The sequence below is a fragment of the Mirounga angustirostris genome, unplaced genomic scaffold (assembly GCF_029215605.1).
Source record: "Mirounga angustirostris isolate CCGP_5_RB_7025 unplaced genomic scaffold, mMirAng1.0.hap1 SCAF_1, whole genome shotgun sequence".
NCBI lineage: Eukaryota > Metazoa > Chordata > Mammalia > Carnivora > Phocidae > Mirounga > Mirounga angustirostris.
The window spans coordinates 58,218,110-58,245,420 of NW_026991709.1; the positions used below are offsets into that span (position 1 = coordinate 58,218,110).

At 44.2% G+C, this 27,311-nt stretch overlaps 2 protein-coding genes across 2 annotated transcripts in view; both read left to right on the forward strand.

Moving 5' to 3' along the window:
• The window catches only part of GTPBP8 (GTP binding protein 8 (putative)), a 139,439-nt gene extending 135,058 nt beyond the window's left edge, over nucleotides 1–4,381 (forward strand). The window contains exon 6 of the mRNA XM_054504183.2: nucleotides 4,327–4,381. Within this exon, the coding sequence (XP_054360158.2) occupies nucleotides 4,327–4,366 (40 nt within the window). The 3' untranslated portion in view covers nucleotides 4,367–4,381. The remainder of the gene's footprint in view (nucleotides 1–4,326) is intronic.
• Nucleotides 4,382–6,428: 2,047 nt separating this feature from the next.
• Nucleotides 6,429–27,311, forward strand: part of BOC (BOC cell adhesion associated, oncogene regulated) — a 118,663-nt gene continuing 97,780 nt past the window's right edge. The window contains exon 1 of the mRNA XM_054504177.2: nucleotides 6,429–6,980. The gene's annotated coding sequence lies outside the window, so the exon portion shown is untranslated. The remainder of the gene's footprint in view (nucleotides 6,981–27,311) is intronic.

Here is a 27,311-nt window from a genome sequence, read left to right on the forward strand (position 1 = left end):
TCTGAACCTCTCAATCAGAATTGTTGGAGAAACTGTGACCAGAGTGGCTTGCCCATGCTCACTCCACCCGTGAGAAAGGAGATCTCTCCCCCTTGCCTGGACTGCCTCCAAAATAAACACAAGCAACCAGATCCCCTTTGCCATCTTAGTTTTTTCCATATTGCCCCAGTTGTGCACTGAGAGATACCACCTTTCTCCAGGATTCTCTACAGACTTCCTATACCGACTCTGCCTCCTCTTGAAATAAATAATGAGCATCGTGCTCTAGTCCAAATTGGAGTCCAAGCGTTTGCCCAACCACACAGTGTCATCAACCACAACAGGAAGATGCCACAGCAGCCTGCCTAAAATAAACCAAAATAAACCCATAGCTTTTCATTGGTCTGGGACCTGGATCTGCAGAACAGCAAGCACCCCCATGAAAATTAGGGCTGTTCCAAGTATTTTTGGTTCAACAGCAGCCTTCCACCAAGGCAGAACACTGCTTTAGGTTTGCTTTCCTTGTTTCCTGTTTGGTTTTCTGTTTGGTTTTTCATTTTGTTTTATTTATTTATTTATTTATTTATTTATTTATTTATTTATTTATTTATTTTGGTTCTGCTCTATGAGTCCGAATCTTTCATACTCAGATGTTGATTCTCAGCTGGGTACCCACAGGCAAAACCCCCAGGATGTGGGTATATCAGTTTCCTATTCCAAGAGAAACTGTTATTTCATTCAACAAGTATTCTTGAATTCCTACTAGGTACCGGGGACTCTGTTAGTTGGCGAAGGTGATTGTGACTTCCACTTTATGCCATCCTTGCACTAAACAGCTGGGAGACCGAGCAAGACCCTCCCCCTTTAGGGACGTCAGTTCTTGCCTCTGTAAAGTGAGAGCGTGGACAGTTGACTTCTGGGTCCTTTCTAATCCTACTGCTCTACAGCTCAGGGGAATCTGCTGATGGACTAGGCCTGGGTGCAGCACCTAAGAATAGAGTGTCCTTTTCATTTACTGATGCAGAGAACTGGAAAAAGAGGAGGTAGGGGTGGAGATTGTATTTTGCAAGGACATCAGACTTTTTGGTGTATGGGGGCGGGGGCAGAGGAGTGGCTACTGACTTTAAAGAATTCATTATACATGTCACAAAAAGATTGTCAAATACAAGTATGTGTATCACTTTATGCTCTTTTCTGATACATATTTTACATAGCTGTAATCAGTTCATTCATAATATTTTTCGTTCTTTGTTTTAACTAATGTTGTTTTGTATAAACATTCTGTATATCACAGAGTGTAGACTCTTCTAATTTTTTAGTGGATAAGAGTGTTCCATCCTATCATACCAAATTTATTTTTTTATCTACTCATCTACTCCCAAACAATAGAATATTTGGACTATGTCCAGTCTTTTACCTTTGATTAATAGCTCTAGTATATATTTTCCCTAAATTATTTACTTTGGACATTCATTAAAAATAAAAAGGAATTTCTGAATCAGTGATGTAATCAGATTCTAAAAGACCCAATCAGTTTATAATGGTACCAGCAATTGATGAGCATTTCTGTTTTCTATAACCCATCTATATTACATGTAATATTTTTTATTTCTTTTTGATGGCTTAAAAATTGTATAATGTTTCTAGTAACTTCGTTTATATTTTCATTTCTTTCAATATTATTGAGGCTGATCTGTTTATGTGTTGAGTATTCTGTATTTCCTCCTATGTGAATAGTTTATTCATGCTTTTGACCTCAAGTCTAATAGTTTTTGAAAAACATATTACGACTTTCGTGGGCCCAATTCTTCAGCACTGCTGATATTGTGGATACCCAAATGTGAATACATTCATCATTAGGACGACAGAGATTTCTGTCTATTTTGTTCACTCAAGTATTCTAAGCACTTAAAATAGTGCCAGGCAAACAGTAGGTGCTCAATAGATAATTATTGAATAAGTGAATAAATCATCACTTAATATTTATGAGGTACCCATTTGTGTTGGGACAAATATGAGCATTCAGATTTGACATGGAGGAGACGAAAGTAAGGTCAAAACAGCTGAAGGGGACACCTGGGTGGCTCAGTCGGTTAAGCGTCTGCCTTCAGCTCAGTTCATGATCCCAGGGTCCTGGGATCAAGTCCCGCATCGGGCTCCCTGCTCCGCGGGGAGCCTGCTTCTCCCTCTGCCTCTGCCTCTCTCTCTCTCTCTCTCTCTATCTCTCATGAATAAATAAATAAAATCTTAAAAAAAAAAAAAAAACCAGCTGAAGGAGGAAGGGAGGGGTGTTTCTTGCTTCAGAATTTTAAAAATCCACCTAAGGTGAAGTGGCAAGATAAAAAGCTACTGAAGCGTCTCTTCAGGTAATGACTTGATATTGCCAAAGCATGTCACAGGTATCTGGGTGTTCTTGTCTATCCGCCTCGTTACTGCGTGCATTACTAGCATCAGACTAACTTTAATATTACCAGTGTGAACTTAATTCGAGCAACCAAGGTTTTCTCAGCTTTTACTATAATGTGCAGGCACTGAATTAGCCACAGCGTAGGCACTAGGGCACAGAATGTGGTCTCTGTGTGTCTACGCGTTGGAATCCAAACCTCAGGAAAGAGCAACCAACCACTGATACAGACTGCAATGTGTATAAACCTCAAATGCTCTATGCTAGGTGAAAGAAGTGAGATGCAAAAGAATATGTATTGTGTGATTCCGTTTATATGAAATGTCCAGAAAAGACAGATGTATCAAGACAGAAAAATCAGTGGTTGCCTGGGGTTGGGGAATGGGGTGACTACAAAAGGGCACAAGGGGTCTCTTTGGGATGGTAGGATTGTTCTAATGCTGGACTCTAGTGATAATTGCACACCTCTCTAATATTACTGAAAACCCATTGAATTGTATACTGAGGATGAGTAGATGTTACGGTTTTAAAATTATACCTTAATCCAGTGTTTTTAAAAAAAGAGTGGCTAAAACGAGCTGGCACTGTCAAAACAAAGCAAAACATAGTCCCCAGAGCAGGCAAACATTTAGGACACCATCAATCAAGGGCTGCCAGGGAGGCGAGCCCAGGGGGCTACGGGAGCAGTCAGGTGCCTGACCCAGCACTGGCCCTCAAGGGAAGTTTCCCGGAGATGAGGTCTGGCTGGGAGACATTGTTCTAGGAAGAGTAAGTGGGAGGGGGGCGCCTGGGTGGCTCAGTCGGTTAAGCGGCTGCCTTCGGCTCAGGTCACGATCCCAGGGTCCTGGGATCCAGCCCCGCATCGGGCTCCCTGCTCCGCGGGAAGCCTGCTTCTCCCTCTCCCACTCCCCCTGCTTGTGTTCCCTCTCTCGCTCTGTCTCTCTCTGTCAAATAAATAAAATCTTTAAAAAAAAAAAAAAAAAGCGTAAGTAGGAGGATGTGGGTTAGGTCAGGCAATGACAAACGGTATTCGTGTCATGGGAGATGGTGCTAAGGCCAATGCCCACCTCGTTTTGAGCTTAGCAGGTTTTAGGGAAGTTAAACACTGGAAAATGCTTTGTTAATTGGTTATAACTACCATTTGTCATGAGTCAGAGGCTTTTTTTTTTTTAAGATATTATTTATTTATTTGAGGGAGAGCACAGAGGGAGAGGGAGAAGCAGACTCCCCACTGAGCAGAAAGTCCAATGTGGGGCTCCATCCCAGGACCCTGAGATCATGGCCTGAGCCGAAGGTGGATGCTTAACCGACTGAGCCACCCAGGAGCCCCAACAGTCAGGAGCTTTGCATTCAGTAACAATAATCTTGCAAGGCATGATTCCAGACGAAGAGACGAGGCAAAAAGGGCCGATGTTACTTGCTAGGGATCACTTCCTCAGTATGAACAGCAGAGCTGGAATCCAAACACACGGCGGAGTCTAAAAGCCATGCTTTTCCCATCCATTATCTTCTTTTACCTCTGGACAGACACATGACTATTACTGGTGGGGGATTAATGAGAAGGATACAGGTTCTGCTGATGTACTCTAAAAGAATTCATAAAACCCATCTGCAAACAATTTTGCAGATGCAGCTTGACAGGGTCCCAGAGCCAAAGCCTGTGTAATTTGTCGCTGTCCCTAGCACACTGTATACAGCAGGTAGGCGTTTGAAATGTGCCTTTCTCCATTTAGCTTCAGATGTGCAAGGAAAATTCAATAATCCTGGTTCAAGATAAATTAAAAGACACGGACTTCCTGAAGAGCTAGAAAACTATGAAATACCACAGAAATCCAGTCTGCAATGCATAACCTTCATTAAATGCCTTTTAATAATTATTTTACATGATCACACAAGATATTTAAGATGATATGACCAAAACAGAAACATGATTTCTCTTTCAGAGCTTTTGAGAACTGTTCCTTCCCCTCACCTTTGGCGTAAGTGTCTACTCCTTATGGGAAATTGTGAGTCGGCTTGGGTGAGGCAAAGACACACATTCTTCTCTCGAAAGAATGGACTTGCATTCCTATGAGTAAAATAAATTAGGCCCAGTTTCTCTGTCCTTAATTATGTGGAATAAACAACCTTCCCCTGCTTGGAGGGAAGTACAGGCGACCAGCACAAATTTCCTCCTCAGACTCAGGGGAAAGATCACTTGACTATCCAGGAGACCGCCTGTGGTCTGAGAGGGCTCAGAGGATTGGAACAGGCAAGGCTCTGCAGCCAGATGTTTGTAAGAAATCCCCTGATAGAGACAATCCCATGACACAATCCACAGAGGACCCTGCCCTTGTGGGGAGAGGCTAGAAATGAGGAGAGCAAGAGGGAGAAGGAATCTGCATCCAGTTCTGCCCCTGGGAAATTTCCCAACCCTGAAGACAGCCTGTGGAGTCTGGGAAATGTACTGCCCCCGGGGAAATTATGTTATTTTAGTTGGAGTCTTAGAATATACCAAGAACATCACCCCAGGGGAAGGGGGATGGTAGGAGGAAGGTAATGCACGGCCTCTGATGGTCTAGATTCAAACTGAACCAGCTGGCATTTGCAAGAGTATGGACCCTCAACACCACCATGCTATACATGGAGAAATACACGAACGAGAGAGAAGTTAGAGTTGGAAATGTGTTCTTGTTTTCGGTCTTTACACACTTGTGACCAATACGGCTACTCATTATCCCCTTGCTTCCTTATTAAGAGAACCTTAAATAAAATTAAGGTTTTAATTAAGGGATGCCCCCGTCCTCTCAGTTAAAACACTCAGCTTCCCAGAATCCACTGCAACTAGGAGAAGCCACGTGATCCACTTTTGGCCAATGAGACGCAAGCGGGCGTCGCTGGGTCGGGCTTTGGGCAATCACGCCACTCGGGCCTCCTGCCCTTTGCCCTTCCCTGCCTTTCCGGAGGTTCATGCAGATGTCCGGCCGCCACCTTTCGCCGTGAGAAGGACGGCTGAATGCCAGAGGTACTGAAGCTTCCTAGATGCTTGGTGATTCCCGGCAAACACTGCACTAGCCCTGGCCTGCCCCCTCTGTACTTTTTATTACGCGAGTCATATCTTGTTTAAGCCGCTGTTTGTTGGCTCTTTGTTACGTGCAGCCAAAGAGAACCCCTAACTGATAGCAATATGAATTCAGTTAAATTCAGCAGTGATTACCTCTGATGTGCTAGGTGTGGGAATACGAAGATGAGAAACCCGTTACCCTCAAAAAATTCACAAACTAGTGCATGAGCGAAAATACGTAAGCAAACCGTTCTAGTGTAGTCGATGTTTTCTAAAATGGAGGTTTGTTTAAAGTATCATGGGAACGGGCGCCTGGGTGGCTCAGTCGGTTAAGCGACTGCCTTCGGCTCAGGTCATGATCCCAGGGTCCAGGGATCCAGCCCCTCATTGGGCTCCCTGCTCAGCAGGGAGTCTGCTTCTCCCTCTGATCCTCCCCCTCTCATGCTCTCTGTCTCCCATTCTCTCTGAGATAAATAAATTAAAAAAAAAAATATTTAAAATGGGCGCCTGGGTGGCTCAGTCGGTTAAGCGACTGCCTTCGGCTCAGGTCATGATCCTGGAGTCCCTGGATCGAGTCCCGCATCGGGCTCCCTGCTCAGCGGGGGGCCTGCTTCTCCCTCTGACCCTCCCCCCTCTCATGCTCTCTGTCTCTCATTCTCTCTCTCAAATAAATAAATAAAAAATCTTTAAAGTATCATGGGAACAAAGTCATCAATATTAACCAGCAATATATACTGAGGTAAGTTGTGTGGAATTCTAAATTATTCCCATACCTTATGATACATGTGCGTATATAGGTAAATCTGATGTCCACCGAATATCCACCATTCATATTATTGATACAGTCTGCCAAATTACGTAGTCACAGCTCTTTTACCCTCCCTTGAGTACCACTTTACACTTGTTTATTTTCTCTGGTGGGGTCAGAGGACCTCCGTGTTTCCTAAGTAAATTTCTCAAGCCTTTGTCAATTCCTTATATACAGGAGAAAGGCCAAGAAGTCCATGGAAAAATAAACTGAGTCTCAAAGAGCAGTGGCAACAAAGGACAGTTTGAGCGGAAGCACGCCCTGAAGTGAAGGCCAGTGTGCCGTCACCCACTGCAGCCCCTGCTTCAGCAGCTGCTGGCTCTGCCCATCTCTTTACTTTGTGATCCTCTCTCCCTCTGTCCTGCCTAATGACCCATCATACCTCACTGGTCCCCTGCATGGCTCTGTTCGTCCCGCTTTCTCACACCATCTCTCTCTTCCTTGTCCAGTCATTAATAAAAAATAATGAATTTTTAAAACGTTATTTGCTGCATTTCTTGAGAGGATTTTTATCCACGATTTTAGTTTTTGAAGCAGATAATTGGATTGATCTTTTACTAAAACAAAGGTAACTTGCTTAATTTTTTTTTTTTTTTTTGATTGTAGCGATAATGCATTCACCTGGGACAAAATTCAGGAGGCTTGAAAGGATATACATGAAGTATCTCCCTCACGTCTGCCACCTAGTTCGGGCAACCAACACTACCAGCTTTTTGTGTATCCTTGCAGAGCGACTTTATATACAAGTACGTACCTACACCTATTTCCCCACTTTGTTCCATTAAAAGATGGCCAAACTTTTTGGCACCTCTTTTTTTTTTTCACTTAGTATAGCTTAAAAATTTCTTTAAGCACATGAAAAAGCATTCTCGTTCCTTTTTAGCTAAGAAATGTTCCTTTGCATGAACGTATCATAATTTAGCCCTCTGTTGATGGAACTTTAGCCCTCTGTTTGCAACCTTTATTTTTTAAAATAATGATGCAATAAATGGCATTGTATATGAATCATTTCACAGAAGAGTATATTTTAGGATGAATTCACAGAAGGGCGTCTAATGGTATAAGCACCTGTGATTATGATTAAGTGTTGCAAAATTTCCATTCATAAAAGACACTGTTTCACACTTCCACTTGCAATGTATGGCCAAGCCTATTTCTGTAAACCCTCACCAAGTCAGTTTATCAAACTTTTTGGCCTTTGTCAATTTGATCAGTAAAAAATGGTCTGCCAGTATAGTTTTAATTAGTTCCTCTTATGAATAAGAATTTTCATCTTTCACACATTTCAGAACTGTTTGTATATTCCTTTCTGTTAAATATCTATTAATATTCTTTATTGTTTCTTCTGTTAGGTTGGTAGTTTTTTAGTTGATATTTTCCAAGTTCTTCATTTGCTAGAAAAGTTAAACATTTATCTGTGATATAAGATGCACATTTTCCCCCAGGAGGTCATGTGTCTTTTGATTCTACTTATCAAGTATTTTTACCTTGCGAAGATGTTTAGTTTAGATATAGTCAAACATGTTCATCTTTTCATTTCCGGTTTCTAGGTTTTGTTTCATATTTAGAAAGTCCTTCTGCTAGAAGGGGAGTTTTTTTAATTACCTTCTTATTCGTGCATTATATTGGATGCCAATAAGTTGTTTCTTATGTGGCTGGTACAAGTTAGACAGCGACCAGGAATCAAGCATGGGGGTGGGGGGGGGAATGAGTGAGAATCTGGACTCCTATCTTCTCTACTTCTAGCGGTATTGCTAGGCAAGGGGGCTTGCACTTACTCTGACATCCACCCCACTTACTTGTCTGCAGTGGGCGAGTGAACATGCCCACAGCTCTGCGGGCTAAGTGTAAGTGAAAGGAGGATGCTGAAATGCTTTGGTGACATGTGTGCATAAACGTTTGAATTTCTTCTCTCAGCATGTCACAGCGGCACGTCTTGCTGGACCTCTATATGCTGCCTGTCCACATATGTCAGTGTTACTGTTTGTCCTCAAAGAAAAAGATTCTGGCATGGGAGGTATAGCATAACTTGTTACAGCTAAAAAAAAAAAAAAAAAGATGTGTTATAGAGAGTGCAGGGCTTGGAAGAGAGTCAGTCAGGATGCGCACTCAACTCCTTGGTTGAGCAGGGCTTGAGAGAGAACCAAATTTAGAGGTGTGTAACGAGGCACCTATAACGAGCGAGGGCCGTTCTGCCTCTTCCATCCTCCCTCTGCCCCAGTCACAGCCTCCCAGCCTTAAGGGTCCCAGCTCCTTCCTTCAGATGAGGTCATAGTCCCAGATAGGCACCTGAAGTAGGAAAAGCTGCCCTCCTGCGGGATTGGAAAACTTCCACCAGCCAGGAAGGGCAATTCTGAAGATGGCAGCATCCAAATTTTTAGAAGCAACAACCCCTCTCTAAGTGCCCTTACAACACCAGAAGAGCAGAGAAGCTGGCCACATACAAACCCAAACTCCACATATGAATCTCGACTTACTTGTGAGGAGCACCACTCAGGCTTTTTAGATTTATCTTTGATCTTCTTATTTTTAGGGCATTTTGAAACCATGTCCTTCCTACACAAGGTTCTAAACTGAGAGTAGCAGCCAGAAGCCACTGGGTCATACATGGTAGGTCACTCTAAGGATATGAGCCTTGGTCATCAGGTGCTCCCAGGACTTGGGCTGGAGGGAGATGAATGATGGAGCTACTTGGGTCCAGAAGAACAGAGTGATGGGAAGCCACAGAAATCAGAACTAGGAGATTTGGGTGCCAAGAGGCCAGGTCATCTCAAGTCAGTGCCATGGACTGTATCTATGTCGTGGACAGAATCTTGGGGCAGAGTTAGAAATGAGGGCTCAGGGATAGAGTAGGTTTATTATACTCATAGTCACAGCTCTGTGTGAAAGCCAAGATGATACCGGTGTGGAGATGCTTGTCCGCTACTCTGCACCATCACCAGCTGGATATGTAATAAAGTCCTTTAGCATTTGGGGCAGGGCGCCTTGCTGGCTCAGTCAGTGGAGCATACAACTCTTGATCTCGGGGTTGTAAGTTCAAGCCCCACATTGGGTGTAGAGATTACTGAAAAATAAAATCTGTAGAGGCGCCTGGGTGGCTCAGTTGGTTAAGCGACTGCCTTCGGCTCAGGTCATGATCCTGGAGTCCCGGGATCGAGTCCCGCATCGGGCTCCCTGCTCGGCAGGGAGTCTGCTTCTCCCTCTGACCCTCCTCCCTCTCATGCTCTCTGTCTCTCATTCTCTCTGTCTCAAATAAATAAATGAAATCTTTAAAAAAAAAAAAAATAAATAAAATAAAATAAAATCTGTAAAACAAACAAACAAAAAACCCAAAAACCAAAACCCAAACAAAACAAAGACACATTTTGGGGGGACATCTGTTACCACACAGGTGAGATATGGTAAGCTGTACTGGTTTTAAGAGAGCCTCACCTGGTTCTGAGTTGGGTAGGGAAAAGAGGGGATTCATTTGAGTCAGGGACTCAGGATTGATGAGGACAATGCTGCGCCCAAATGGAGAAGCAGCTATATCCAAAGGAATTGTATAGACAGGTCCTTCCATTGTTCCCTGGTTTCAGAGTCAGGTCATTTGAGGACATTTTCTATCTGAAACTATGGCGTAACTTGAGGCTTAAGTGCAAGTAGAGATCAAGAGTCAGGAGAGAAATGGCTCTAAGCTGTGGACTGGCAGGTGAAGGTAATCAGCATGAAAGGGAAAAGAGTGGCATTCATTGAACTGTTCACTGAATCCTGAGTACCAGATATTATCTAAGGTGCCAGGGATATAGCAGTGAACAAAACAAAGTCCCTGCTCTCATGGGACCTCTCCTATATTCTAGTGGTGGTGACAAACGAGATGATAAATGAGTATATACGTATTTTTAGATACATATTTCTATATTTATGTATTTCTATATATCTTCCCTCCAACCCTGTCTGTCTGTCCCCTTTGCTGGCTCTATTAGTACTTACCCCTACTGCCAGTAGGTAAGTAGCGGAGGGAGGATGCTATTCTGGATGGGGTGGTCATAGAATGCTTCAGTGGTTCTGATGGGACATTTGAGCCGAGCTAGAGTGAAGTGAGGGAGGGAGCAATGTAAGCACAGAGGGAAAAGTGTCTAAGGCAAAGGGCACAGTGAGCCCAGGGACAGGCAGGAATGTGCTGGACGCCACAAGGAGGCCCCTGTGGCTGGAAACAAGGGAGTGAGTGTGGCATCGTAGGGGATAAGATCCCAGGTTGGAGGGAGTGCCTCGTGGTGCAGGCCACATAGGCCTTGCAAGCCATGATAAAGATTTGGGGATTTATTGTGAGTGCGGTGAGAAGCCATTGGCAGATCATCTACTCGCCAGGGTACTGGAGGGTCTGAATGACACTCCCATCACCTGAATGTGATTCTCCAGTGCTGTCCTTACCTCCTAGCCTGGGAAAGATTGTGCCTCCCAAACTCCAATTTTGGGGGGGAATGGTTGTGCCCTTCAGCCACCGATTGTGTTCTTCTGGGCTGCAGTGGGGCCTAAAGATGGGGAGAAAGACATAAAGGCTGCAAATCAGAGGCAGCTTGAGTGAAGCCTTCCTCATCTGGACGGTGGTAGCTACAAGCATGGCCTTGTGGGTAGGGGTTGCCTTGACCTTCTACTTGAGCTGCATCTTGCACAAGTGAGTGGCTTTTACTCCAGTGTTCAGAAAGCAATTTCTGCTTCCTAGTTGCTGAATTCTTCCTCCTAAGACCAGGCCTCTGCATAACAGAGCCTAGGAGGACACCTGCTATGTCCATTTTCTTCTGCCTGGAATAAAGTACCAGTAGGCCCTTCACAAGCTTCTTCCTTACATAGGAAGTGAGACATCCCCCGAATTCCCCATACAGTTAAAGGACAAGCTGTGTCTACAGAGTTTATAGGCTCAGTTGGGAAAACCCTGCACTCCACACAGGGCTCAAATGCATTAGCAGATATGCACCGCAAAGGAACCCAGATTCCAGAAGCTGATTTCTTTCACAGGAGCCCTTCCTTGAAGCCTTAGAAAATGTAGGCAGTCTTGTCATTTGTCTATTGTGTATGTGTGTGTGTGTGTGTCTGTGTGTGTGTGTGTGTTTGGCTTACAACAGTAGGGTTTATTTCTTGCTCATGCTCACGTCCATTGTGGATGGTTGTAGGTCTGTGCTGTCCTCATTCCGGGACTGAGGCTGAAGGCATAATCCCTGTGTGCAACACACTCCTCCTCCTCAGAATTATCTCCCACTGATGGTTTTTGCAAAACAGGATGGAACGCTGTGCTTTCTTTTGCAGAATTAAGCCATACTGTCTCTCCCAAATCACCATCTCGCTCCTATCTCCCTGTTTTGTTTTTATCATAAAGTTCTTGAACACACACATGTCATTATAATATTGTCAAAGGCTATTTAATGACTTAAGAGAAATACACACATGAAAGAGTGTGTTCAGTCGAGTCATGTGTGTGTTTAAGTAGAGGTAAATATGCATAAATATTTCTACCGAAGTGGTGGCATTGTGGGTGATTTTTATTTTCATCTTTCTCATGTCTATTTTCAATGTAAAAAATAGTTTTAAAAATCCTTACATACCAGCTACCTGAAAATAATGTGAGAAAGTTACCGTCTCAACCTCAGTCTTTGCATCTAACAATTCTTTACGAGCCAGGGCCTTCTGAGTCCTGCCAACAAACCCTCCTTTAAATAGAACATGTGTGTATGGTAAACACTCATGGACTGATCCTCTGACCCACTGACCAACCTCCTTTTGTTAGGCACCTGTGCATGGCTTGGAACCATTCACACACACGAGCACAGATTGGAGGAGATTTCCGAAATGATCTTGCCTGATTGCCCGCTCAGGGCACAGCTCTCCCTGCTGTATCCCTGACTGGGGCTCGTCCAGTCTCGGCTTCATCACTTCCCAGGACGGGGAGCACAGGGGCGGGAGACCGGTTATTGGTGGATAATGGGCTTAGTTAAGAAGGTTCACCCTATGGAGAGGAAGGACCTATCCCCCCAGAACTCCCACCGTCAGATTCTAGCCCCCAGATCTCCGGCACTTCACAGCTTTATGCATCATGGGAAATAAAAGGGGGCCACGCAGTAAAGAATTGAAGTTCTCATTGTCTTTCTGCTGTTTTAAGCATCTCTTTTAGCTCATCTTAGTTTCTCTCCCATGTTGTCTGGCACAACTCAAAGATTTGCCTTCTTCTGTTTCTCCTTTTTCATGTCTGTGATTTCTTTCTCTCCTAGGTGAAACATCATCAGCTTATTTCTCCCCACTTCATCCTGGCCACTTTTCCTCGGCAGCCATCCCCGCGCTTGTATGTCCTACCCTGTACGGAACTGGCTTGCTTTGACATCCCCCTCCTATCTGCATCACCCTTTTCCCTTTCTTCCTTAAAACTTCTTCATCTCTCTTTCCCTTTCAGGGACGTAGAAAACCAGACATTATAGTAATGTACCTCCAAATGTGTCTCAAAAGCAGCACCTAACTATAAAACAAGTTTATGGAAAAACAGATTGTTTTGTTTTTGTTTTTCGATTTTCACAGTGATGATGATTTCAATTTTTTTTTTTGCATTTTTATTGTAAAACACACACAACATAAACTTTACCATTTTAAAGTGCATAATTCAGTGACATTAAATACATTCACAGTATTGTGCAACCATCACCACTCTCTAGTTCCAGAACTTTTGCATCACCCCAAATGGAAACTCCATGCCCATTAAGAAGTCCCACCCCATCTTCTCCTCTCCCCGCCTCCGGCAATAACAGAACCATGTCCTGTCACTCTGGGTTTGCCATTTCCGGATATTTCGTGTAATTAAAGTACAGTATGTGGCCTTTTGTGTCTAACTTCTTTAACTCTGCATAATGTTCTCCAGCATGTTTTTACCACAGTTGTAGCACGCATCAGTGCTTTTGATGCATTCATTCAGCATGCATTTGTTTCTTTATAAGATGGGATAATGTTCCACTATGTGAATATACCAGTTTGTTTATCCATTCATCAGTTGATGGATATTTGGGTTGTTTCCATCTTTCAGCAATTGTGAGTAGTGCTGCTGAGAACATTTGTCTACAAGTTTTTGAACTTGAACATATGAACACAAACGCTTTTTTTTTTTTCCTGAAGTAGTAATTTTTTTCTCCACAACACAGGCTTGTTTGTTTCTTGCTGGAGGCAGGGATGGGTGTACCACTACTTTGCTGATGCCCCAAGCAAAGCTCGGCCTGTCCACCGGCAATGTCCCATCCGTTCTCTGTTCTTGTGCCGCTTGATATTGTTTCCCTGTTTCCCTTCCTCTCGTTTCCCTGCACAAATTTGCACGTGCAACGGTTTGGAATTCATATTGGCAAGCGGATTTCCTCCCTCTTATAGAGGTGTGTGTGTTTTAATAAGTACAATGAATATGTCTAATTCAGAAAGGCATTAGGCCTCAGTTCTCAGCTTCCCCTAACAAGGCCCCTTTCCAACTCAGTTCCAGGAAAGCAGGCTCCAAGAGCTCAAGCCAGGAGAGGCCTTTCCTCAGGCCTCAGCTCATAAAGCCAAGGTGTGTCTGGGCCCCAGGTCTCTGTCAGACTTGGAACTTGAGCCTTCACTTGCTGGCTGCTGTCAGAGTTCAGTGCTCCCTGCCAAGCCCTTGGAAAGCTGGGGGCCACAGAGAAGAGAGAGGCATCAGATTACTGCCTCCAGAAATGCGGGGGCTGCCCTATCTGACATTCCCCATGTACAGGTTCCGCGTGAGCAACCACAGGCATCATCAGCATTTGGGATCACATCACAAAATGCAGTCTGATTCTCTTGCCGCCTCTCAGCGGATGCCGTTGCCCCTTTCCCTTTGCCTCCCCCACCTTTCTCCTGGGTTTGCCTTTCTCCCCCTCTTCCACAGCCCCTGCTTTTCCAGATCAGTTTCTCTGTTGATTTCCCCCAAAGGCTCTCTGGTTCTCTCCTGTCCCTTTGATTTCCTCCCCTCTTTTCATCCTCCAAACTTTTTCTATCCATTCCCTGTCTCCTTGCCTTTCTCGGTGTGTCTTTCGGATCAGTTTCCTTTGACACTGGTCCCAGGCCCACTGCCAAGTTTCAGACCCATTAGCGAGGTGCCTTGCTGACTGAAACACAAATCAAGACTGATCCGATACAATTAGCAGCCGCTCGCACCTCATCTGGAAAGCATTAGCCAGCACTGAGAGTGGAGGGAGGGAAATATTGATGCCAAACAGAACAGATCTCCTATTTGGGAACATGAAAGGATCCTGACCCAGTAGATGTGTAACTGAAAGGAAAAAAAAAAGATACGGAGAGACAAAGGGACCCTCACGAGAAGCAAAGATGAGTGGTCCGTTCACTGACTTTGGGTATCCTTCAGCATCTACGCCAGAGATACAGACTTCCCCACATTTGACTATCATCCAGGGAAAAGGGCTGTCTGTTCCATTTAATCGGATATTTAAACACTTGTGGGACTGTGTACTGTGCTGTGTACTGGGGTACCTTCATACTGCTAGAAATCTAACGGGCTGTAAGAATCACCCGGCATTGAGTTAAAAATGCAGATTCTGATTCACTAGGACCGGGGAGGGGCCTGAGATTCTACCTTTATAACAAGCTGGTGGGTGAACCACCCTCTAACGAAGGGTCCAGGACAGTTCAGCTCCTATAGCTTTGGTCAAATGGCTCGGCTAGAGGCTTCTCCCAGTACCCTTGTCCTCCTTCTTAGCACTCACAGTTATAACTAAGGATAAGTGACGTAATTAGCTGTTTGATGCCTATCTTCCCAACTCAAATGCAAGCTGCCCAAGGGCAGGGACCAGGCCTGTCTGGTTCACCTCTGCATCCCCGGTACTAGCCCAGTGTGTTACATGTAGTAGGTGTTCAATAAACATTTCACAAGTGAATGAACCAGCTCAATCCTCAAGGCCCTCAAAAATCTCTCCTCTTTCAGAGAGCCTTCCTAGTCCAGCAGTCCTTATCTTTATCTGCCTGGTGGCATTCGATAATTTCCCATGTGTTTTAGCCCCTCAGCTACATCATCAGCTGCTTGAAACTGAGACTTTATCTTCTGAGTTTCTGAACTTTTTTTATGCCCTTTGGAGAAACCTCCATCCCCCCAATCCCACCCCATCTTAGTACTGGCTTGTTCTAGTAGGCATTTAATGTTAGTTGATTGAGAGACCCTAGGATGATGCCAATTCCTATTTAGACCTCAGTTATAATGCCCAAGGAGTGGCTGAATTTTGGCTGGGCCCAAAGCCAAGGTCTTACATGCCCCAGTGGAAAAACCTTTAATACTACCTAACACATTCATGGGGTGGGAAGGCGGAGACGTTATGTGTACACAAAATCAAGAGATGTAATATTGTGAGGCTCCCAAAGCAATTATAAATCAAGCCGCTGCAGAGGGTTGACTGCACAGCTGTGGCCTTACCTCACTCCTATTTTCTCTGCTGAAAACTCCGGCTCACGTCGCAGGGCTTTTACTTGTAGGGGTGGGGGCTGTTCTTTTCCAGGATTAGGCAGGCCCTTTCTCCTGGAAATACAGAAAACTGGCTCACAGCATTCTGCCAGAGATAGAAGAACCTGATTTTGTATGGAATTCATCACACGGCCTAACTATTTTTCAAACATTCAGGGCTCCATGAAACCCATTGTGCTTTTGTCAAGCACTTTCTCCTCATAATCTTAAAACGTGTATATTTTAAGGGACATTTAATGCATGTGTTTTTGATTTATTTACCCTTCAATCATCAAAATATTGTTATGCAAGCTCTGTTTGATGTCTAAGAGACTTTATGAGCATTATTCGGAAGTTTAAAAACCTTGCTTTCAGGGTAAAAAACAGGAAGTTGTGTTTTTCCGAAAAACACGTTGCCTTTAACACAAAAAGATTGGGGGGCCTTTCCAGAATCCTAATTTCACAGGGCTCAGGGTATTTAGAGCCAGGACAGCCCCAGCTCACATCCCTGTCTCTTCAGTGAATCAAAGCATGGCTGCAAGTCCCAGGCTCGGCAGACACAGGCTGCCACACTTGACTGGAATCTGTGACCCTTCCAGTACCCAACGGTGATGAAGCTTAATCTGTCTGGAGACTTCCAAGCATATTTTATAACCAGTACCCCAGATGCATGTTCAATGTGTATTCCTGCAAAATACCTGGCTGTGGCCTGATTATCTTCTTAAGCAGATAAGGCATAAATCTCAGGGTGTTAGAGACAGCTTTTGAAGTTTGAAAGTATTTGGCAAAGAAAATCCACCAGAGTGCAGCTCAAAGATGTAATTCTATGGAGTGGGTTTTCAGTGATCTAACTGATCTCAGGGTGGGACATGAGGCAGGGAATGCAGAATGTCCCATGTGATCTGTTAAGGCCCTGTCCCAAAGTGGCCCTAAAAACTGAAGGCTACCACTTCGGTCTCTGGGTTCTGATACACTTACAGGTGAAGTGGCTGAGGGGGTGAGTTTCAAAGCAATGCTGATGTGCAAATACACAGAGTTTGTGTGTAGTATCTCGTATAAACACAATGAACAATAGAAAATATAGGAAGAGATTCCAGTGGAAGAAAAACTGCAGTGTGCCCAACACAGAGGAGAAACTCAATGAACAGTTCTTGAGTGAGGAGTGACTGCATATTGCAGAGAATAGATATCAGGAAATCTGGATCCACAGCTGTCAACTCAAATAATTTTCTTACCTGTTCCAATGCAGGGAACGTGGAAGTTTGGGCTAACAGGAGAACAGAAGACCGCTGCTGGGCAGGTAGCAGGGGCCTGTGTAAGTGGTAAGAAGCAGAGGCATAGGGAGGCCCACGTTCCCCAGGCCACGTGGCCTGCCTCCCCATCATCCTCCCTCCTCTGCAGCCTTGGAGCCTACCCTACAAGGAGCAGAGCCCTGCCTGGGGAAGGAGTCTCCCAGGAATGATGCTCAGCAGCTGAGTTAACCACTCAGCAGATATCACTGAAGGGCCCGCCATCCGTCAAGTGTGGCACAGCCATCTCAGGCCATAGTGGTGGCAAAAGGTACAATCCCCCCGCCCAGAGTTCACAGTGTGGCAAAGGCAAGCGGCCAGCTCCCTGCCTGCCCAGAATTCCAGCGAGTGTGAATGGAAAAACAGCAGGACAGTGGAGAGATGAGCAAGAGATGGAATCAACAGCAATCCCCCCGAACAGATGTGAGGGGCAAAGGAAAAGGCAGCATTAAGAACACCATTAAAGCTTCAGGACTCAGCCTCTCAGAGGATGGTGGTGAGACTAGCAAAACTGGAGATTCTAGGGGAGGAAAGCAGTTGAGAGGGAAGCTGCCAGGGTCAGTTTGAAACCCGCCTGCTAAGTCTGGTGGGACATCTCTCTAAAATGGCACTAAGGAGGCTTTTCTTTGTTCATTTTGGGAGAGAAAATAGCTCCCCAGAAGGTTCACACACAAGCAACAAAAAGGAGAGGAAAACCCTTGTCGAAGGGGCTCCAGTCTTTTTTTTTTTTTAATAAAGGTTTTATTTATTTATTTGACAGAGAGAGACAGCGAGAGAGGGAACACAAGTGGGGGAGCGAGAGAGGGAGAAGCAGGCTTCCCGCGGAGCAGGGAGCCCGATGCGGGGCTCGATCCCAGGACCCCGGGATCATGACTGAGCCGAAGGCAGACGCTTGAAGACTGAGCCACCCAGGAGCCCCTGAGGGGCTCCAGTCTTGACTGGTGTGCCTCCCAGAGACCAGCAGAAACAGTTGGCTGTCTTGGCCTGGGCATGCCTACATCAGAATTAGCACACCAGTCTGTCTCACTTCTGATCACCATAAATGTTCTCAGGATGAAAGAAAAGAGTAATCTCACACCCCATTAAATGGATCAGATACGTGTGCTTCAGTGGGTAGTGGTGAGTCTACATATGGAAAAATGTATTCAGAAATGCCTGACTCCAGCACTTAAATTCCATGGCACACATGGAAGGAATTGAGGAGACAGCCAAACTTACAAATATTCCGCCCACACTGTGTAATATGGTATCCTGATGCAACTGGAAACTGAAGAGGAACATAACATGGTGGGAAAACCTCTTCACAGCTAAACTTGGACACCTTGAACAAGACTACATTTTTTACAAGATTTCTGTATCACTGTGGACTTCACCAGTTCCACAATATTCTGAAGAGTAACCATAGATAGTCACCTCTGGCTATCTAGAATGCTTTGGCAAATTCATTGTTTTGAAGAGCTAAATGTTTCAGAGAGCAAAGCGTTTATCCTTTAAGTGCCCAAACTGTATTTCAATGATTTTGAATGAAATCTTTCCCTAAGCTATATAACTTTTCTTCTTACATGTGAACTTAATTTCACTTGAAGAATGCCAGTTACAAACATGCTATAATAAGAGATGTGCTAGACTACAAGTTTTTTGAGAAATAAGTACATGCAAAAACTGTTACAGTCCGAAGGTCTGTGGTCTATTTAATGTCATCGTACTGATCTTAATTTCCTCACTTTGATAATGGAATGTACTTGTGTAAGATGATATCATTGGTGGAAGCTGGGAGAAGGATACATGGGAGCTATTTTTGCAGCTTTTTGTGAGTCTAAAATCATCCAAAATAGGTGGGGTTTTTTTAAGTACCCTGTGATTCAGTGATCAAATGGTTGAATAGAAAAAGGAAAAAAGGAAGGAGGGAGGGAGAGAAGAAGGAAAGAAGGAAGAAAAGAAAGAGGGACTCAGGATGGTTAGAGATCTAAAAAGCCATATGGGAGAGAGTATGGAGTATCAGAAATGTGGAGGCTTTACGTGCAGGCAGGCTCTGAGGTCGTCCCCCCTTCCTATTTGTGACAGATTTCTTAAACTCTGCGAACCTCCACGTTTACCTTCGTAGTATCAGGGATAAACATACACCCTGCAGAAGGTTGCTGCGAGGATCAAATTAAACCACATGCCCAATACACCCAACAGATGATCCATCACCCAGTGGGTACTCAGTAAATTACCCTACTCGAAGTGTTTCATAATGCGTGGTTTTAATTCTCTGTCTTGTTTCTATAGTTCTGGTTACCAATCATCGGGATTCAGCTCTCACACTTCAGTGCTCTCTGCCTGCTTCCCTGTTTAGTTGGCAGCTCCGCATCTGCTGTTAGCTTGATATAGTTCTACATTCAGTATTAAACAGGCTCAAAACGAGAACCTCATCTGAGAATAAAGTATTTTGTTTCAGCCCACAGACATTAATTTTATCTGCTCAGAAAACTTTTTTTTTTTGACTTTCTAGTTTGGGGCTGAGTTCCAGATGAATGAAGTCATGATATTAATAGTAATAAATAGCCACCATTTATTGATCATTATAATGCTAACTATGCTAAGCATTTTACATATATTATCTCATTTAATTCTCACCACTACTCTCTGAGTAGTCACTACACTGGAGATTGAGAATTTCATTCCTTGTCCAAGGCACCAGAGTTCATTGTCTGCAGAGCTGACATCACAAGACCTGGCTGACTCGAGAGCCCAGGCTCCTGTCACAGAGGATATGGTAACAGCTTCTTATTCCTTCATGGCCATCAAAAGTACTTTCAAATGGCCCGGTCCTTAGAGTGGACATTGGCCCCTTTGGTGAAGAAGGTAAAGGTGGAGTAAGAAGAAGGGAGGAAAAGAAATTAGTAACCAAGAATCTAGCTCTTTAAAAACCTTGAAAAGATAGCAGTACTGGAAACAGCGCTGTTTTATACTGTAGATCCTTAATAAGTGTGTGTTGAGTGTCTCAGTAAAACAAAACAAAACAAAAAACAGGGTTTCCCCAAACTGCCTAAAGAAAGAGAACTTTCGGGCGCCTGGGTGGCTCAGTTGGTTAAGCGACTGCCTTCGGCTCAGGTCATGATCCTGGAGTCCTGGGATTGAGTCCCGCATCGGGCTCCCTGCTCGGCAGGGAGTCTGCTTCTCCCTCTGACCCTCTTCCCTCTCATGCTCTCTGTCTCTCATTCTCTCTCTCAAATAAATAAATAAAATCTTAAAAAAAAAAAAAAAGAAAGAAAGAGAACTTTCTCAGAGAAGTTTTCTTCCTTCTATACCCTGAGACCCTCTCACCTCCTGTGCTGAAGCTCCCTCAGCTACCTCCTCCTGCATCACACAGCCAGCCAGGAAGCATCTCTCCCAGAACATGAAGCTGTAGGATTTGAATTACATAATATCTCTCTCTCTCTCTCTCTCTCTCTCTCTCGGCAATCTCTTAGGAATTGTCTACTATTCATTTTGAAGACTTCTTGTGTTCGGTGACGGGACATCTGAAGAAATGCTAATGATCTCACCAGACATCTGTAGGTGTTCTTTGCTCATGAGCTTAAGCCCACAATGGGAGCCATGCTGGTACACACAAAAGGAGAATAAGAAGGGAGAGCATTTGGGCTAAGAGGCATAGCATGGAGAAAATATGTCTATTCTGTAAGGGAGCAGAGACCAGAAGCCAGCCAGGTTGCAGACCTAACCAGCTGTAAAGTCAGAGGAGTCCTCAAACAGAAAATGTTGCTGGGCCTTGGCACATATTTTGCAATGGGTTGTGGTGTGAGGGATGTTTGGAACAACTGTAAACAGGAACTGCTGTGTCCTTATTAGGATTAATCACTTCTCTAGGCAGAGAAGCGGCTGTTGACGCTGTGCTTGTGACCCCCTTCCTCTCTCCAGGCCCCAGCCTATCCTCCCCATTGCTCCTGTAAGAACAGATTGAGGCTGTACTCTATGATGGCTCCTGGAGATTGCTGCTCAGCCGGGCCCAAGAAAAGAAAAAGCCAGAGATTCCATCTGGCTGGGTCTACCTTGATCCCAGCTGCTCACAAGAGCTGTTTATCCCCACCAACACTGAGCCTAGTGTAGCCCTCCTCCCTACAGGGTGGCCTGAAGCGCTGTCCAGCAGGCCTGGCAAATTTTGTCAAAGCCAGAACACTGGGCAGGACTTCAGGGGGTGGGTCTGGGTGCTCAGCAGCCTGGATTTGGAGAGGCAAAGAGCTCCACGGATGGTAGAGGTTTATGAAAAGAGCAGATTGGTGCCACAGCTTCCTTGATGGGAAGTGCGTATAATCTGTCAGGCCTCAATGCCAGACGTCATTGCCCAGGGGTCACTTTGACCGAGTATCACCTGTACTTGGGTAGTTAAAAGTACAGGCTGTGGCAACAGACAATATGGGTCAAAATTCTGGCTCTGCCTCTTTTTAGACGCATGTTACTGGGGATTAAAGTAAGACTTGGCAAGGAGCTGAGTGAGAGGAAACAAAGAGCCTTTTAGAAGTCTAGGCATAGGCCAAACTGCCTCAGAGGAGGTGAAGGTCGTTTACAAAAAATTGAGATTAAGGAGACTGAGCAGATTTAAAGATGAATATGAAGTCAGTTTTTCACATTTTGAGTTTCAAGAGCTACTGAAATAATCAAATGAAATTGCCACATAGGAAGGACCAAAAAATGAAATGGAGTTTAGGAGAGAGGTTAGAAGTAGATTCTCTTCATCATTGAACCTTGCACGACCCTACTTTACCTCGTATATTTTGCCTTTAACAATATAATGAACACTATGAACCTATAATGCAATTAACCATTACCAGTAACCCACACCTACTCAGGTACAGGCGCACATCCATGTCCCATGCTTCCACCTCGGAGGAAACCGTGATCTGGAATCCTGTCTATAATTCCTTTGCTTTGTTTTCTGTTTTATATATATATTCTTGTCTAAAAAATAAATTGATTGTGCTTGTTTCTGAACTTTTTATAGAGAGGTAATACTATGATGTCTGTTGGAACTTGCTTTTGTCACTCAACCTTATGTCACTAAGATTCAAACATGTTACCTGTAGCTGAGTATCATTAAGTTTCACTACTATATAACATTCCATCGTGTGAAAATTCAGTTTCTATTATCCATTGTCATGAGTGGTTTCTAGGGTGTTTTGTGGGGTTTTGTTTTGTTTTTTTGGGGGGGTTGTTTTTTTTGCTACTCTGAACAGTGAGCTATGAACATTTTCTTATGTGTCTCCTGATATATATGTGTTAAGAATTACTGTTGGACATATACCTAGCAGTGGAATTGCTGGGTCATACAGCATACAGATGTTCAACTCTTCGAGATAATGCCAAAGTATTTTTCAAAGTAGTAGTACTAATGAGATGAAGATTTGAGAGGTATCATCACAGCAACAATTAGTCATAGAAGCAGATGAGTTTGTCCAGGGAGATAGTGTAAAGCAAGAGAAAAAAAAAAGAGGATTGAGGTCTGATTCATAGAAACATGTACATTCAAGTATGTACAGGAGGAAGAGGAGCCAGACAAGGAAACAGAAATGGATGGTCAGAGGGGAGGGAGCACAACCAGGAAAGAAGAGAATCAAGCACTCCAAAAGAGAAGAGTTCCTTAAAGACTGGGTAACCAACATCAAAGAATGCTGCAGAGATGAGAAGGATAAAGGTAAAGAAAGGGTCAGTGATCTTTAAGAAAGTTCTTGGTGGCTTTGTTGACTGCTGAGGGTCGATGCCAGATTTCAAGAGATTTATGGGTAAGCGTGGGGTAGGTGGTAGAGAAAAATACTGTCATTATAAATACAACTTGGACAGGTTTGAGAGTTAGTTGAGGAGTAGATGTAGGAAGTTAGAGGAGACAGCAGAGCTGAAACATGATTTTTAATTTGTTATTTTTTTAAGGACGGGGAAGACTTGACATGTTCACAGATTCAGAAGTAGAAGCCAACAGAAAGGAAGAGGTTGAAGAAGTAAGAGGTTCATTGTAAAGTCTTTTAAGGATTGGGAGAGGATAGAATCTAAAACACAAGTTTGTTCTTACCAACTCCATTTCTCTGAGAGAGGGAAGATTTTTATACATCAAAAATTATTGCCGGCATGGCAACTAACATTTTTTGAGTGCGCCATGTAAAAGATCCTTTCCTAAGCACATATTATCTATCTCATTTAATTCTTAGGACAGTTCTATGGCGTGGGTACTTTTTATCATCTCTATTATAATTTCCATTTTCCAGAAGAGGAAACCAAAGCTTAGCTACATGACTAGACCAGGCAAGCTGATTGAGGCCACGTGCTCTGAATTATTACGCACACACTGAGAATTAGGAAAGTGGAACAAGCTTATGTGAGGTGGCAAAAGCTTAGGGCTGAAGGAAATCAGAGATGTAAGAAGAATGGAAGAGGCTCGGACTAGGCACCATTGGTAATATGATAAGGAATTGGGGGAAGAGGAAAGAGAAGTGAACATATGGGGCTCCTACTATGTTTCAGCCTAAGTGCTAGGCCCTTTACATACATTGACTTATTTCAGTAGAAGTAAATAAAAAGATAACTAAGAAGTAGCAAGGGCCCAGTGGGGATTAGAAAGCATCCAAGTGTAATGGAATTACACAGTCTGGATTTTCTCCAGTATGCTCAAATGCCAGGAGCAGGAATATGAAGACCATGCAGTTGAGCAAGGGTTGGAGATATACATCGTGGAAGCCAAAAGGCAAGAGGGTGGATGAGGCCAAAGAGAATCACTTCCTGACCAATGTGGCGGTCCTCTGGGGGAGAAAGACAAATAAGGTTGTGGGGGCAGAGGAACCGAAACGGGGCAAGATCAAGGGACTCAAGCTCACAAAGGGGGACAGAGCCAATTCAGCATTGGCGTGAGTGGGAGAGAGGTGGGAAAGAGAGAGCTTTAGGCACAGGGACTTTCCTGGTTTGGGATCTTAGAGATTGAGCAGCTGAGTGCCGAGCAGTTTGCAGTGTGGTCACTGGGGTGGGGCTGACAGAGAAGAGAATGTAGATGAAGGCCACTGACTGAGAAACCAGAAAGTTAGGCTATACGTAGCACTTTTCAGTTTACGTTATTTTATAATCTTCATAACCACCATTGCAGTAGGTGCTACTAGAAACATTATGTTGATGACCAAACTGAGGCTCCCCTAACTGGGAAGAAGTGCTGGGATTTGAATTGAATATTCTGTGCCTGCACCCCCCACTCACCATTCAAGGCTCAGTTCAGATGTCATCTGTTAAAACTGAGCCAGGTGCCCTTCTGGAATGCCATGAATCTTTCTATTACTTTGTATCGTAATTGCTCATTTATCTGTCTCTCATTAGTATATAGGAAGATGACTGTGTCTTTATTTCCAGGGCCTGGCACCATTTCTCGTCCAGAATGGGCTCAGTAAAAGTCTATGGAATTAATGTGTTTGAAAACAATAGACTGGGCCCAAAGACATACCAAGTCAGGAGTCTCCATTTCCAACATTTGGACTTCAAGTCCTGATAAGTTTGGAGGCCACCAGAAACAACTCTGGTTTATCCTACCTCCATCACTCCCCTCCTCACCCTAGCCCAACCCCAAAAGAAAGTAGAAAGGGTATTCCCCCTCCCCGAAACCCCCTCCTCTACCTGCTCACCACAGCCTTGCTTCATTCCACATTCTTCACACCAACCTTTCCTTTTGCACCCCCCAGCTCCTCCCCTCAAATGCCTCCCCCTCTGCTACGTGCACACACACACACACACACACACACACCCACCCATGTCATTCCATCCCCAGATGAGCATCTCTGCTTGCTCTCTCTCTGGCCACAGCTCCTTGCTTTCCCAGACTGAGAGAAGAGAAAGCCTGTTTTCAGTTAAGCTTTGGTCACACACAGATGCCTTTTCCATTACTCTTGTTTTTCCTCTTGAAGTGTAACATTTCTAATTAACTCTCCACAGGGGAGGAGGCCCTGCATTAATCACCTCCACGTGAGGGGGGTAGGGTCCTTGGAGGCCGGGCCCCGGTTGCCTACAGCTAACCCCAGAGCAGGCTGCAACAGGAGCTTCCTTGGCTTTGGGGTAGGGATGATGACCCTGCGGACACAGTTTGAGGGCATGTTGCCAGTTTGTCCACCTCTGTGGCTAAGGTCTGTGAAATGGCCACTCTTCCAAGCTCCTTTACTGACCTTCTGACAGCCTGAAGACAGCAAGTTAACCTTGTCTGTGTGAGGACATGGAATTTATCTTGGTCTATCTTAGAACCTAGGGGAAGAGTTAGAAAACAAGGACCATAACGGACTTGTGAAAATCAAAAAGATCTCCTCATAGATCTCTACTTTGGTGCATACCTCTGAAGCACAATTTCCCCCACAAATTATAGTAGGGTCTAACTGAAAATGTTAAGGGGTCCATTCTGTCCCCTATGGAGAGTTTATATCACTGCCCATGTGATACAAGAAAATACACAACGTTGCTTGGAAATCTGGATGCTGAGCAGTTGACTTAGCTCAATCATTAGACCCCATGGATTAGCCACACACAGAAGAAATTCAAATTTGGGCCTCAAGAAAATGAAAGACACATTTCGTATATTCTAAAGGTTGGTCACCGTTGTAAAAACTGCAAGTGCTTAACTTGTGAATGTCAAGCATTGGTTGTGATAAGTCCTTGGTGTGAGTTTTATGAAATACAGTAGGCCAGGAGTTGTGCTGGGAGCTTGGCAGCCACTGCGAAGTTTGCCAGGTGGGTAATCGCCATGATTTTGGGTGGGACCCGGACCACCATGGGGAAACACTGTTGGTGCAGAAGGCCTGGATTCTGCCTCTTTGCCTGGTTGGTGCTGCCCTTCAGGAATCCTTGATACTGGATGTCATGGGCTGGAGATTCACCTGATTGATTCTGGGGCTGGGAAAAGGAATTGAAGCAATACCCTGTCAGCAGCAGGAAGAACAAAAGCAGTGGGAAGTGGGGTGTGGGAACAGCAGGCAGAGAGGAGGAATTGGTTTGACTGGAGGGACTGGAGAGTCTTGTCAGATTTGAGGCCCAGAGAACTCTGACAAGTGAAGGACACACGCTGTTTCTAATTGTTAGTTAAGTAGGCTTGATTACACCCTGAAAGCACTGGGCCCTCCCAGGGACCTGGGTCCAATTATCTAAGCGCCCATCTACCTAGAAGAGAAGTGGCATCTGGCTCTGATTCCCGGCCTGACTTCTCTTGCTCTCCAGACACTTAGCCTCTTTCTGACATGAATTTAAAGGAATACAGGTGGTAGAGGAGGCCCTGGGTATTGACATACACCGCCTAGAAATATGTCACTCTTTTATATTTTACATCTGCCTTAAGTTGGATCACCAGCAACTTACTCCTCTCGACAGTTCACCCCGCAACAGTGTCTACACAATGAGATGCTAATTTTGTCCCAGCTTTATTGAGATGTAATTGACATATAACATTGTGTAAGTTTAAAGTGTACAATGTAGTAGTTTGATCTATGTATATTTTGTGAAGTGATTACCAAGATGAGGTTAGTTAAGGCTATTCATCACCTCACATGTTACATTTGTGTGTGTTTGAGAACATTTAAGATTTACTCTCTCAGAAGCTTTCAAGTAGACAATACAACATTGGTAACTATAGTCGTCATGCTGAGATCCGCAGGACTTACTCATCTTCTGACTGGGGTTTGGACCTTTTGACCATCTTCACACATTCCTCCTCCATCACCCCCACCCCTATGCCCAGGCAACCATCAATCTACTCTGCTTCTATGACTTCAGTTTCTTTAGTTTCCCATGTGAGATTATACACTATTTGTCTCTCTCTGACTTATTTCATTCAGCATAATGCCTTTAAGGTTCATCATCCATGTTATCTTAAATGGCAGGATTTCCTTCTTTTTATGGCTGAATAATATTCCAGCGTGTATGTGTGTGTATCCCATTTTCTCCATTCATCTGTAGATAGACACAGGGTGTTTCCATGTCTTGGCTACTGTGAATAATGGTGCTATGAACAGAGGCATGAAGATATCTCTTCAAGATAATGATTTCATTTCCTTCATTTTTTTAAAGATTTTATTTATTTATTTGAGAGAGAGAGAGAGGGAGAGAGAGAGAGAGAGAGAACATGAGCAGGGACAGGGGCAGAGGGAGAAGCAGACTCCCCACTGAGCAGGGAAGCCCAATGTGGGGCTCGATCCCAGGATCCTGAGATCATGACCTGAGCCAAAGGCAGCCACTGAACTGAGTCACCCAGGTGCCCCCCCCCCTTTTTTCTTTCTTTTTTCTTTTTTCATTTCCTTCAGATATATACCTAGAAGTAGGATTGCTGGATCATCTGGTAGTTCTATTTT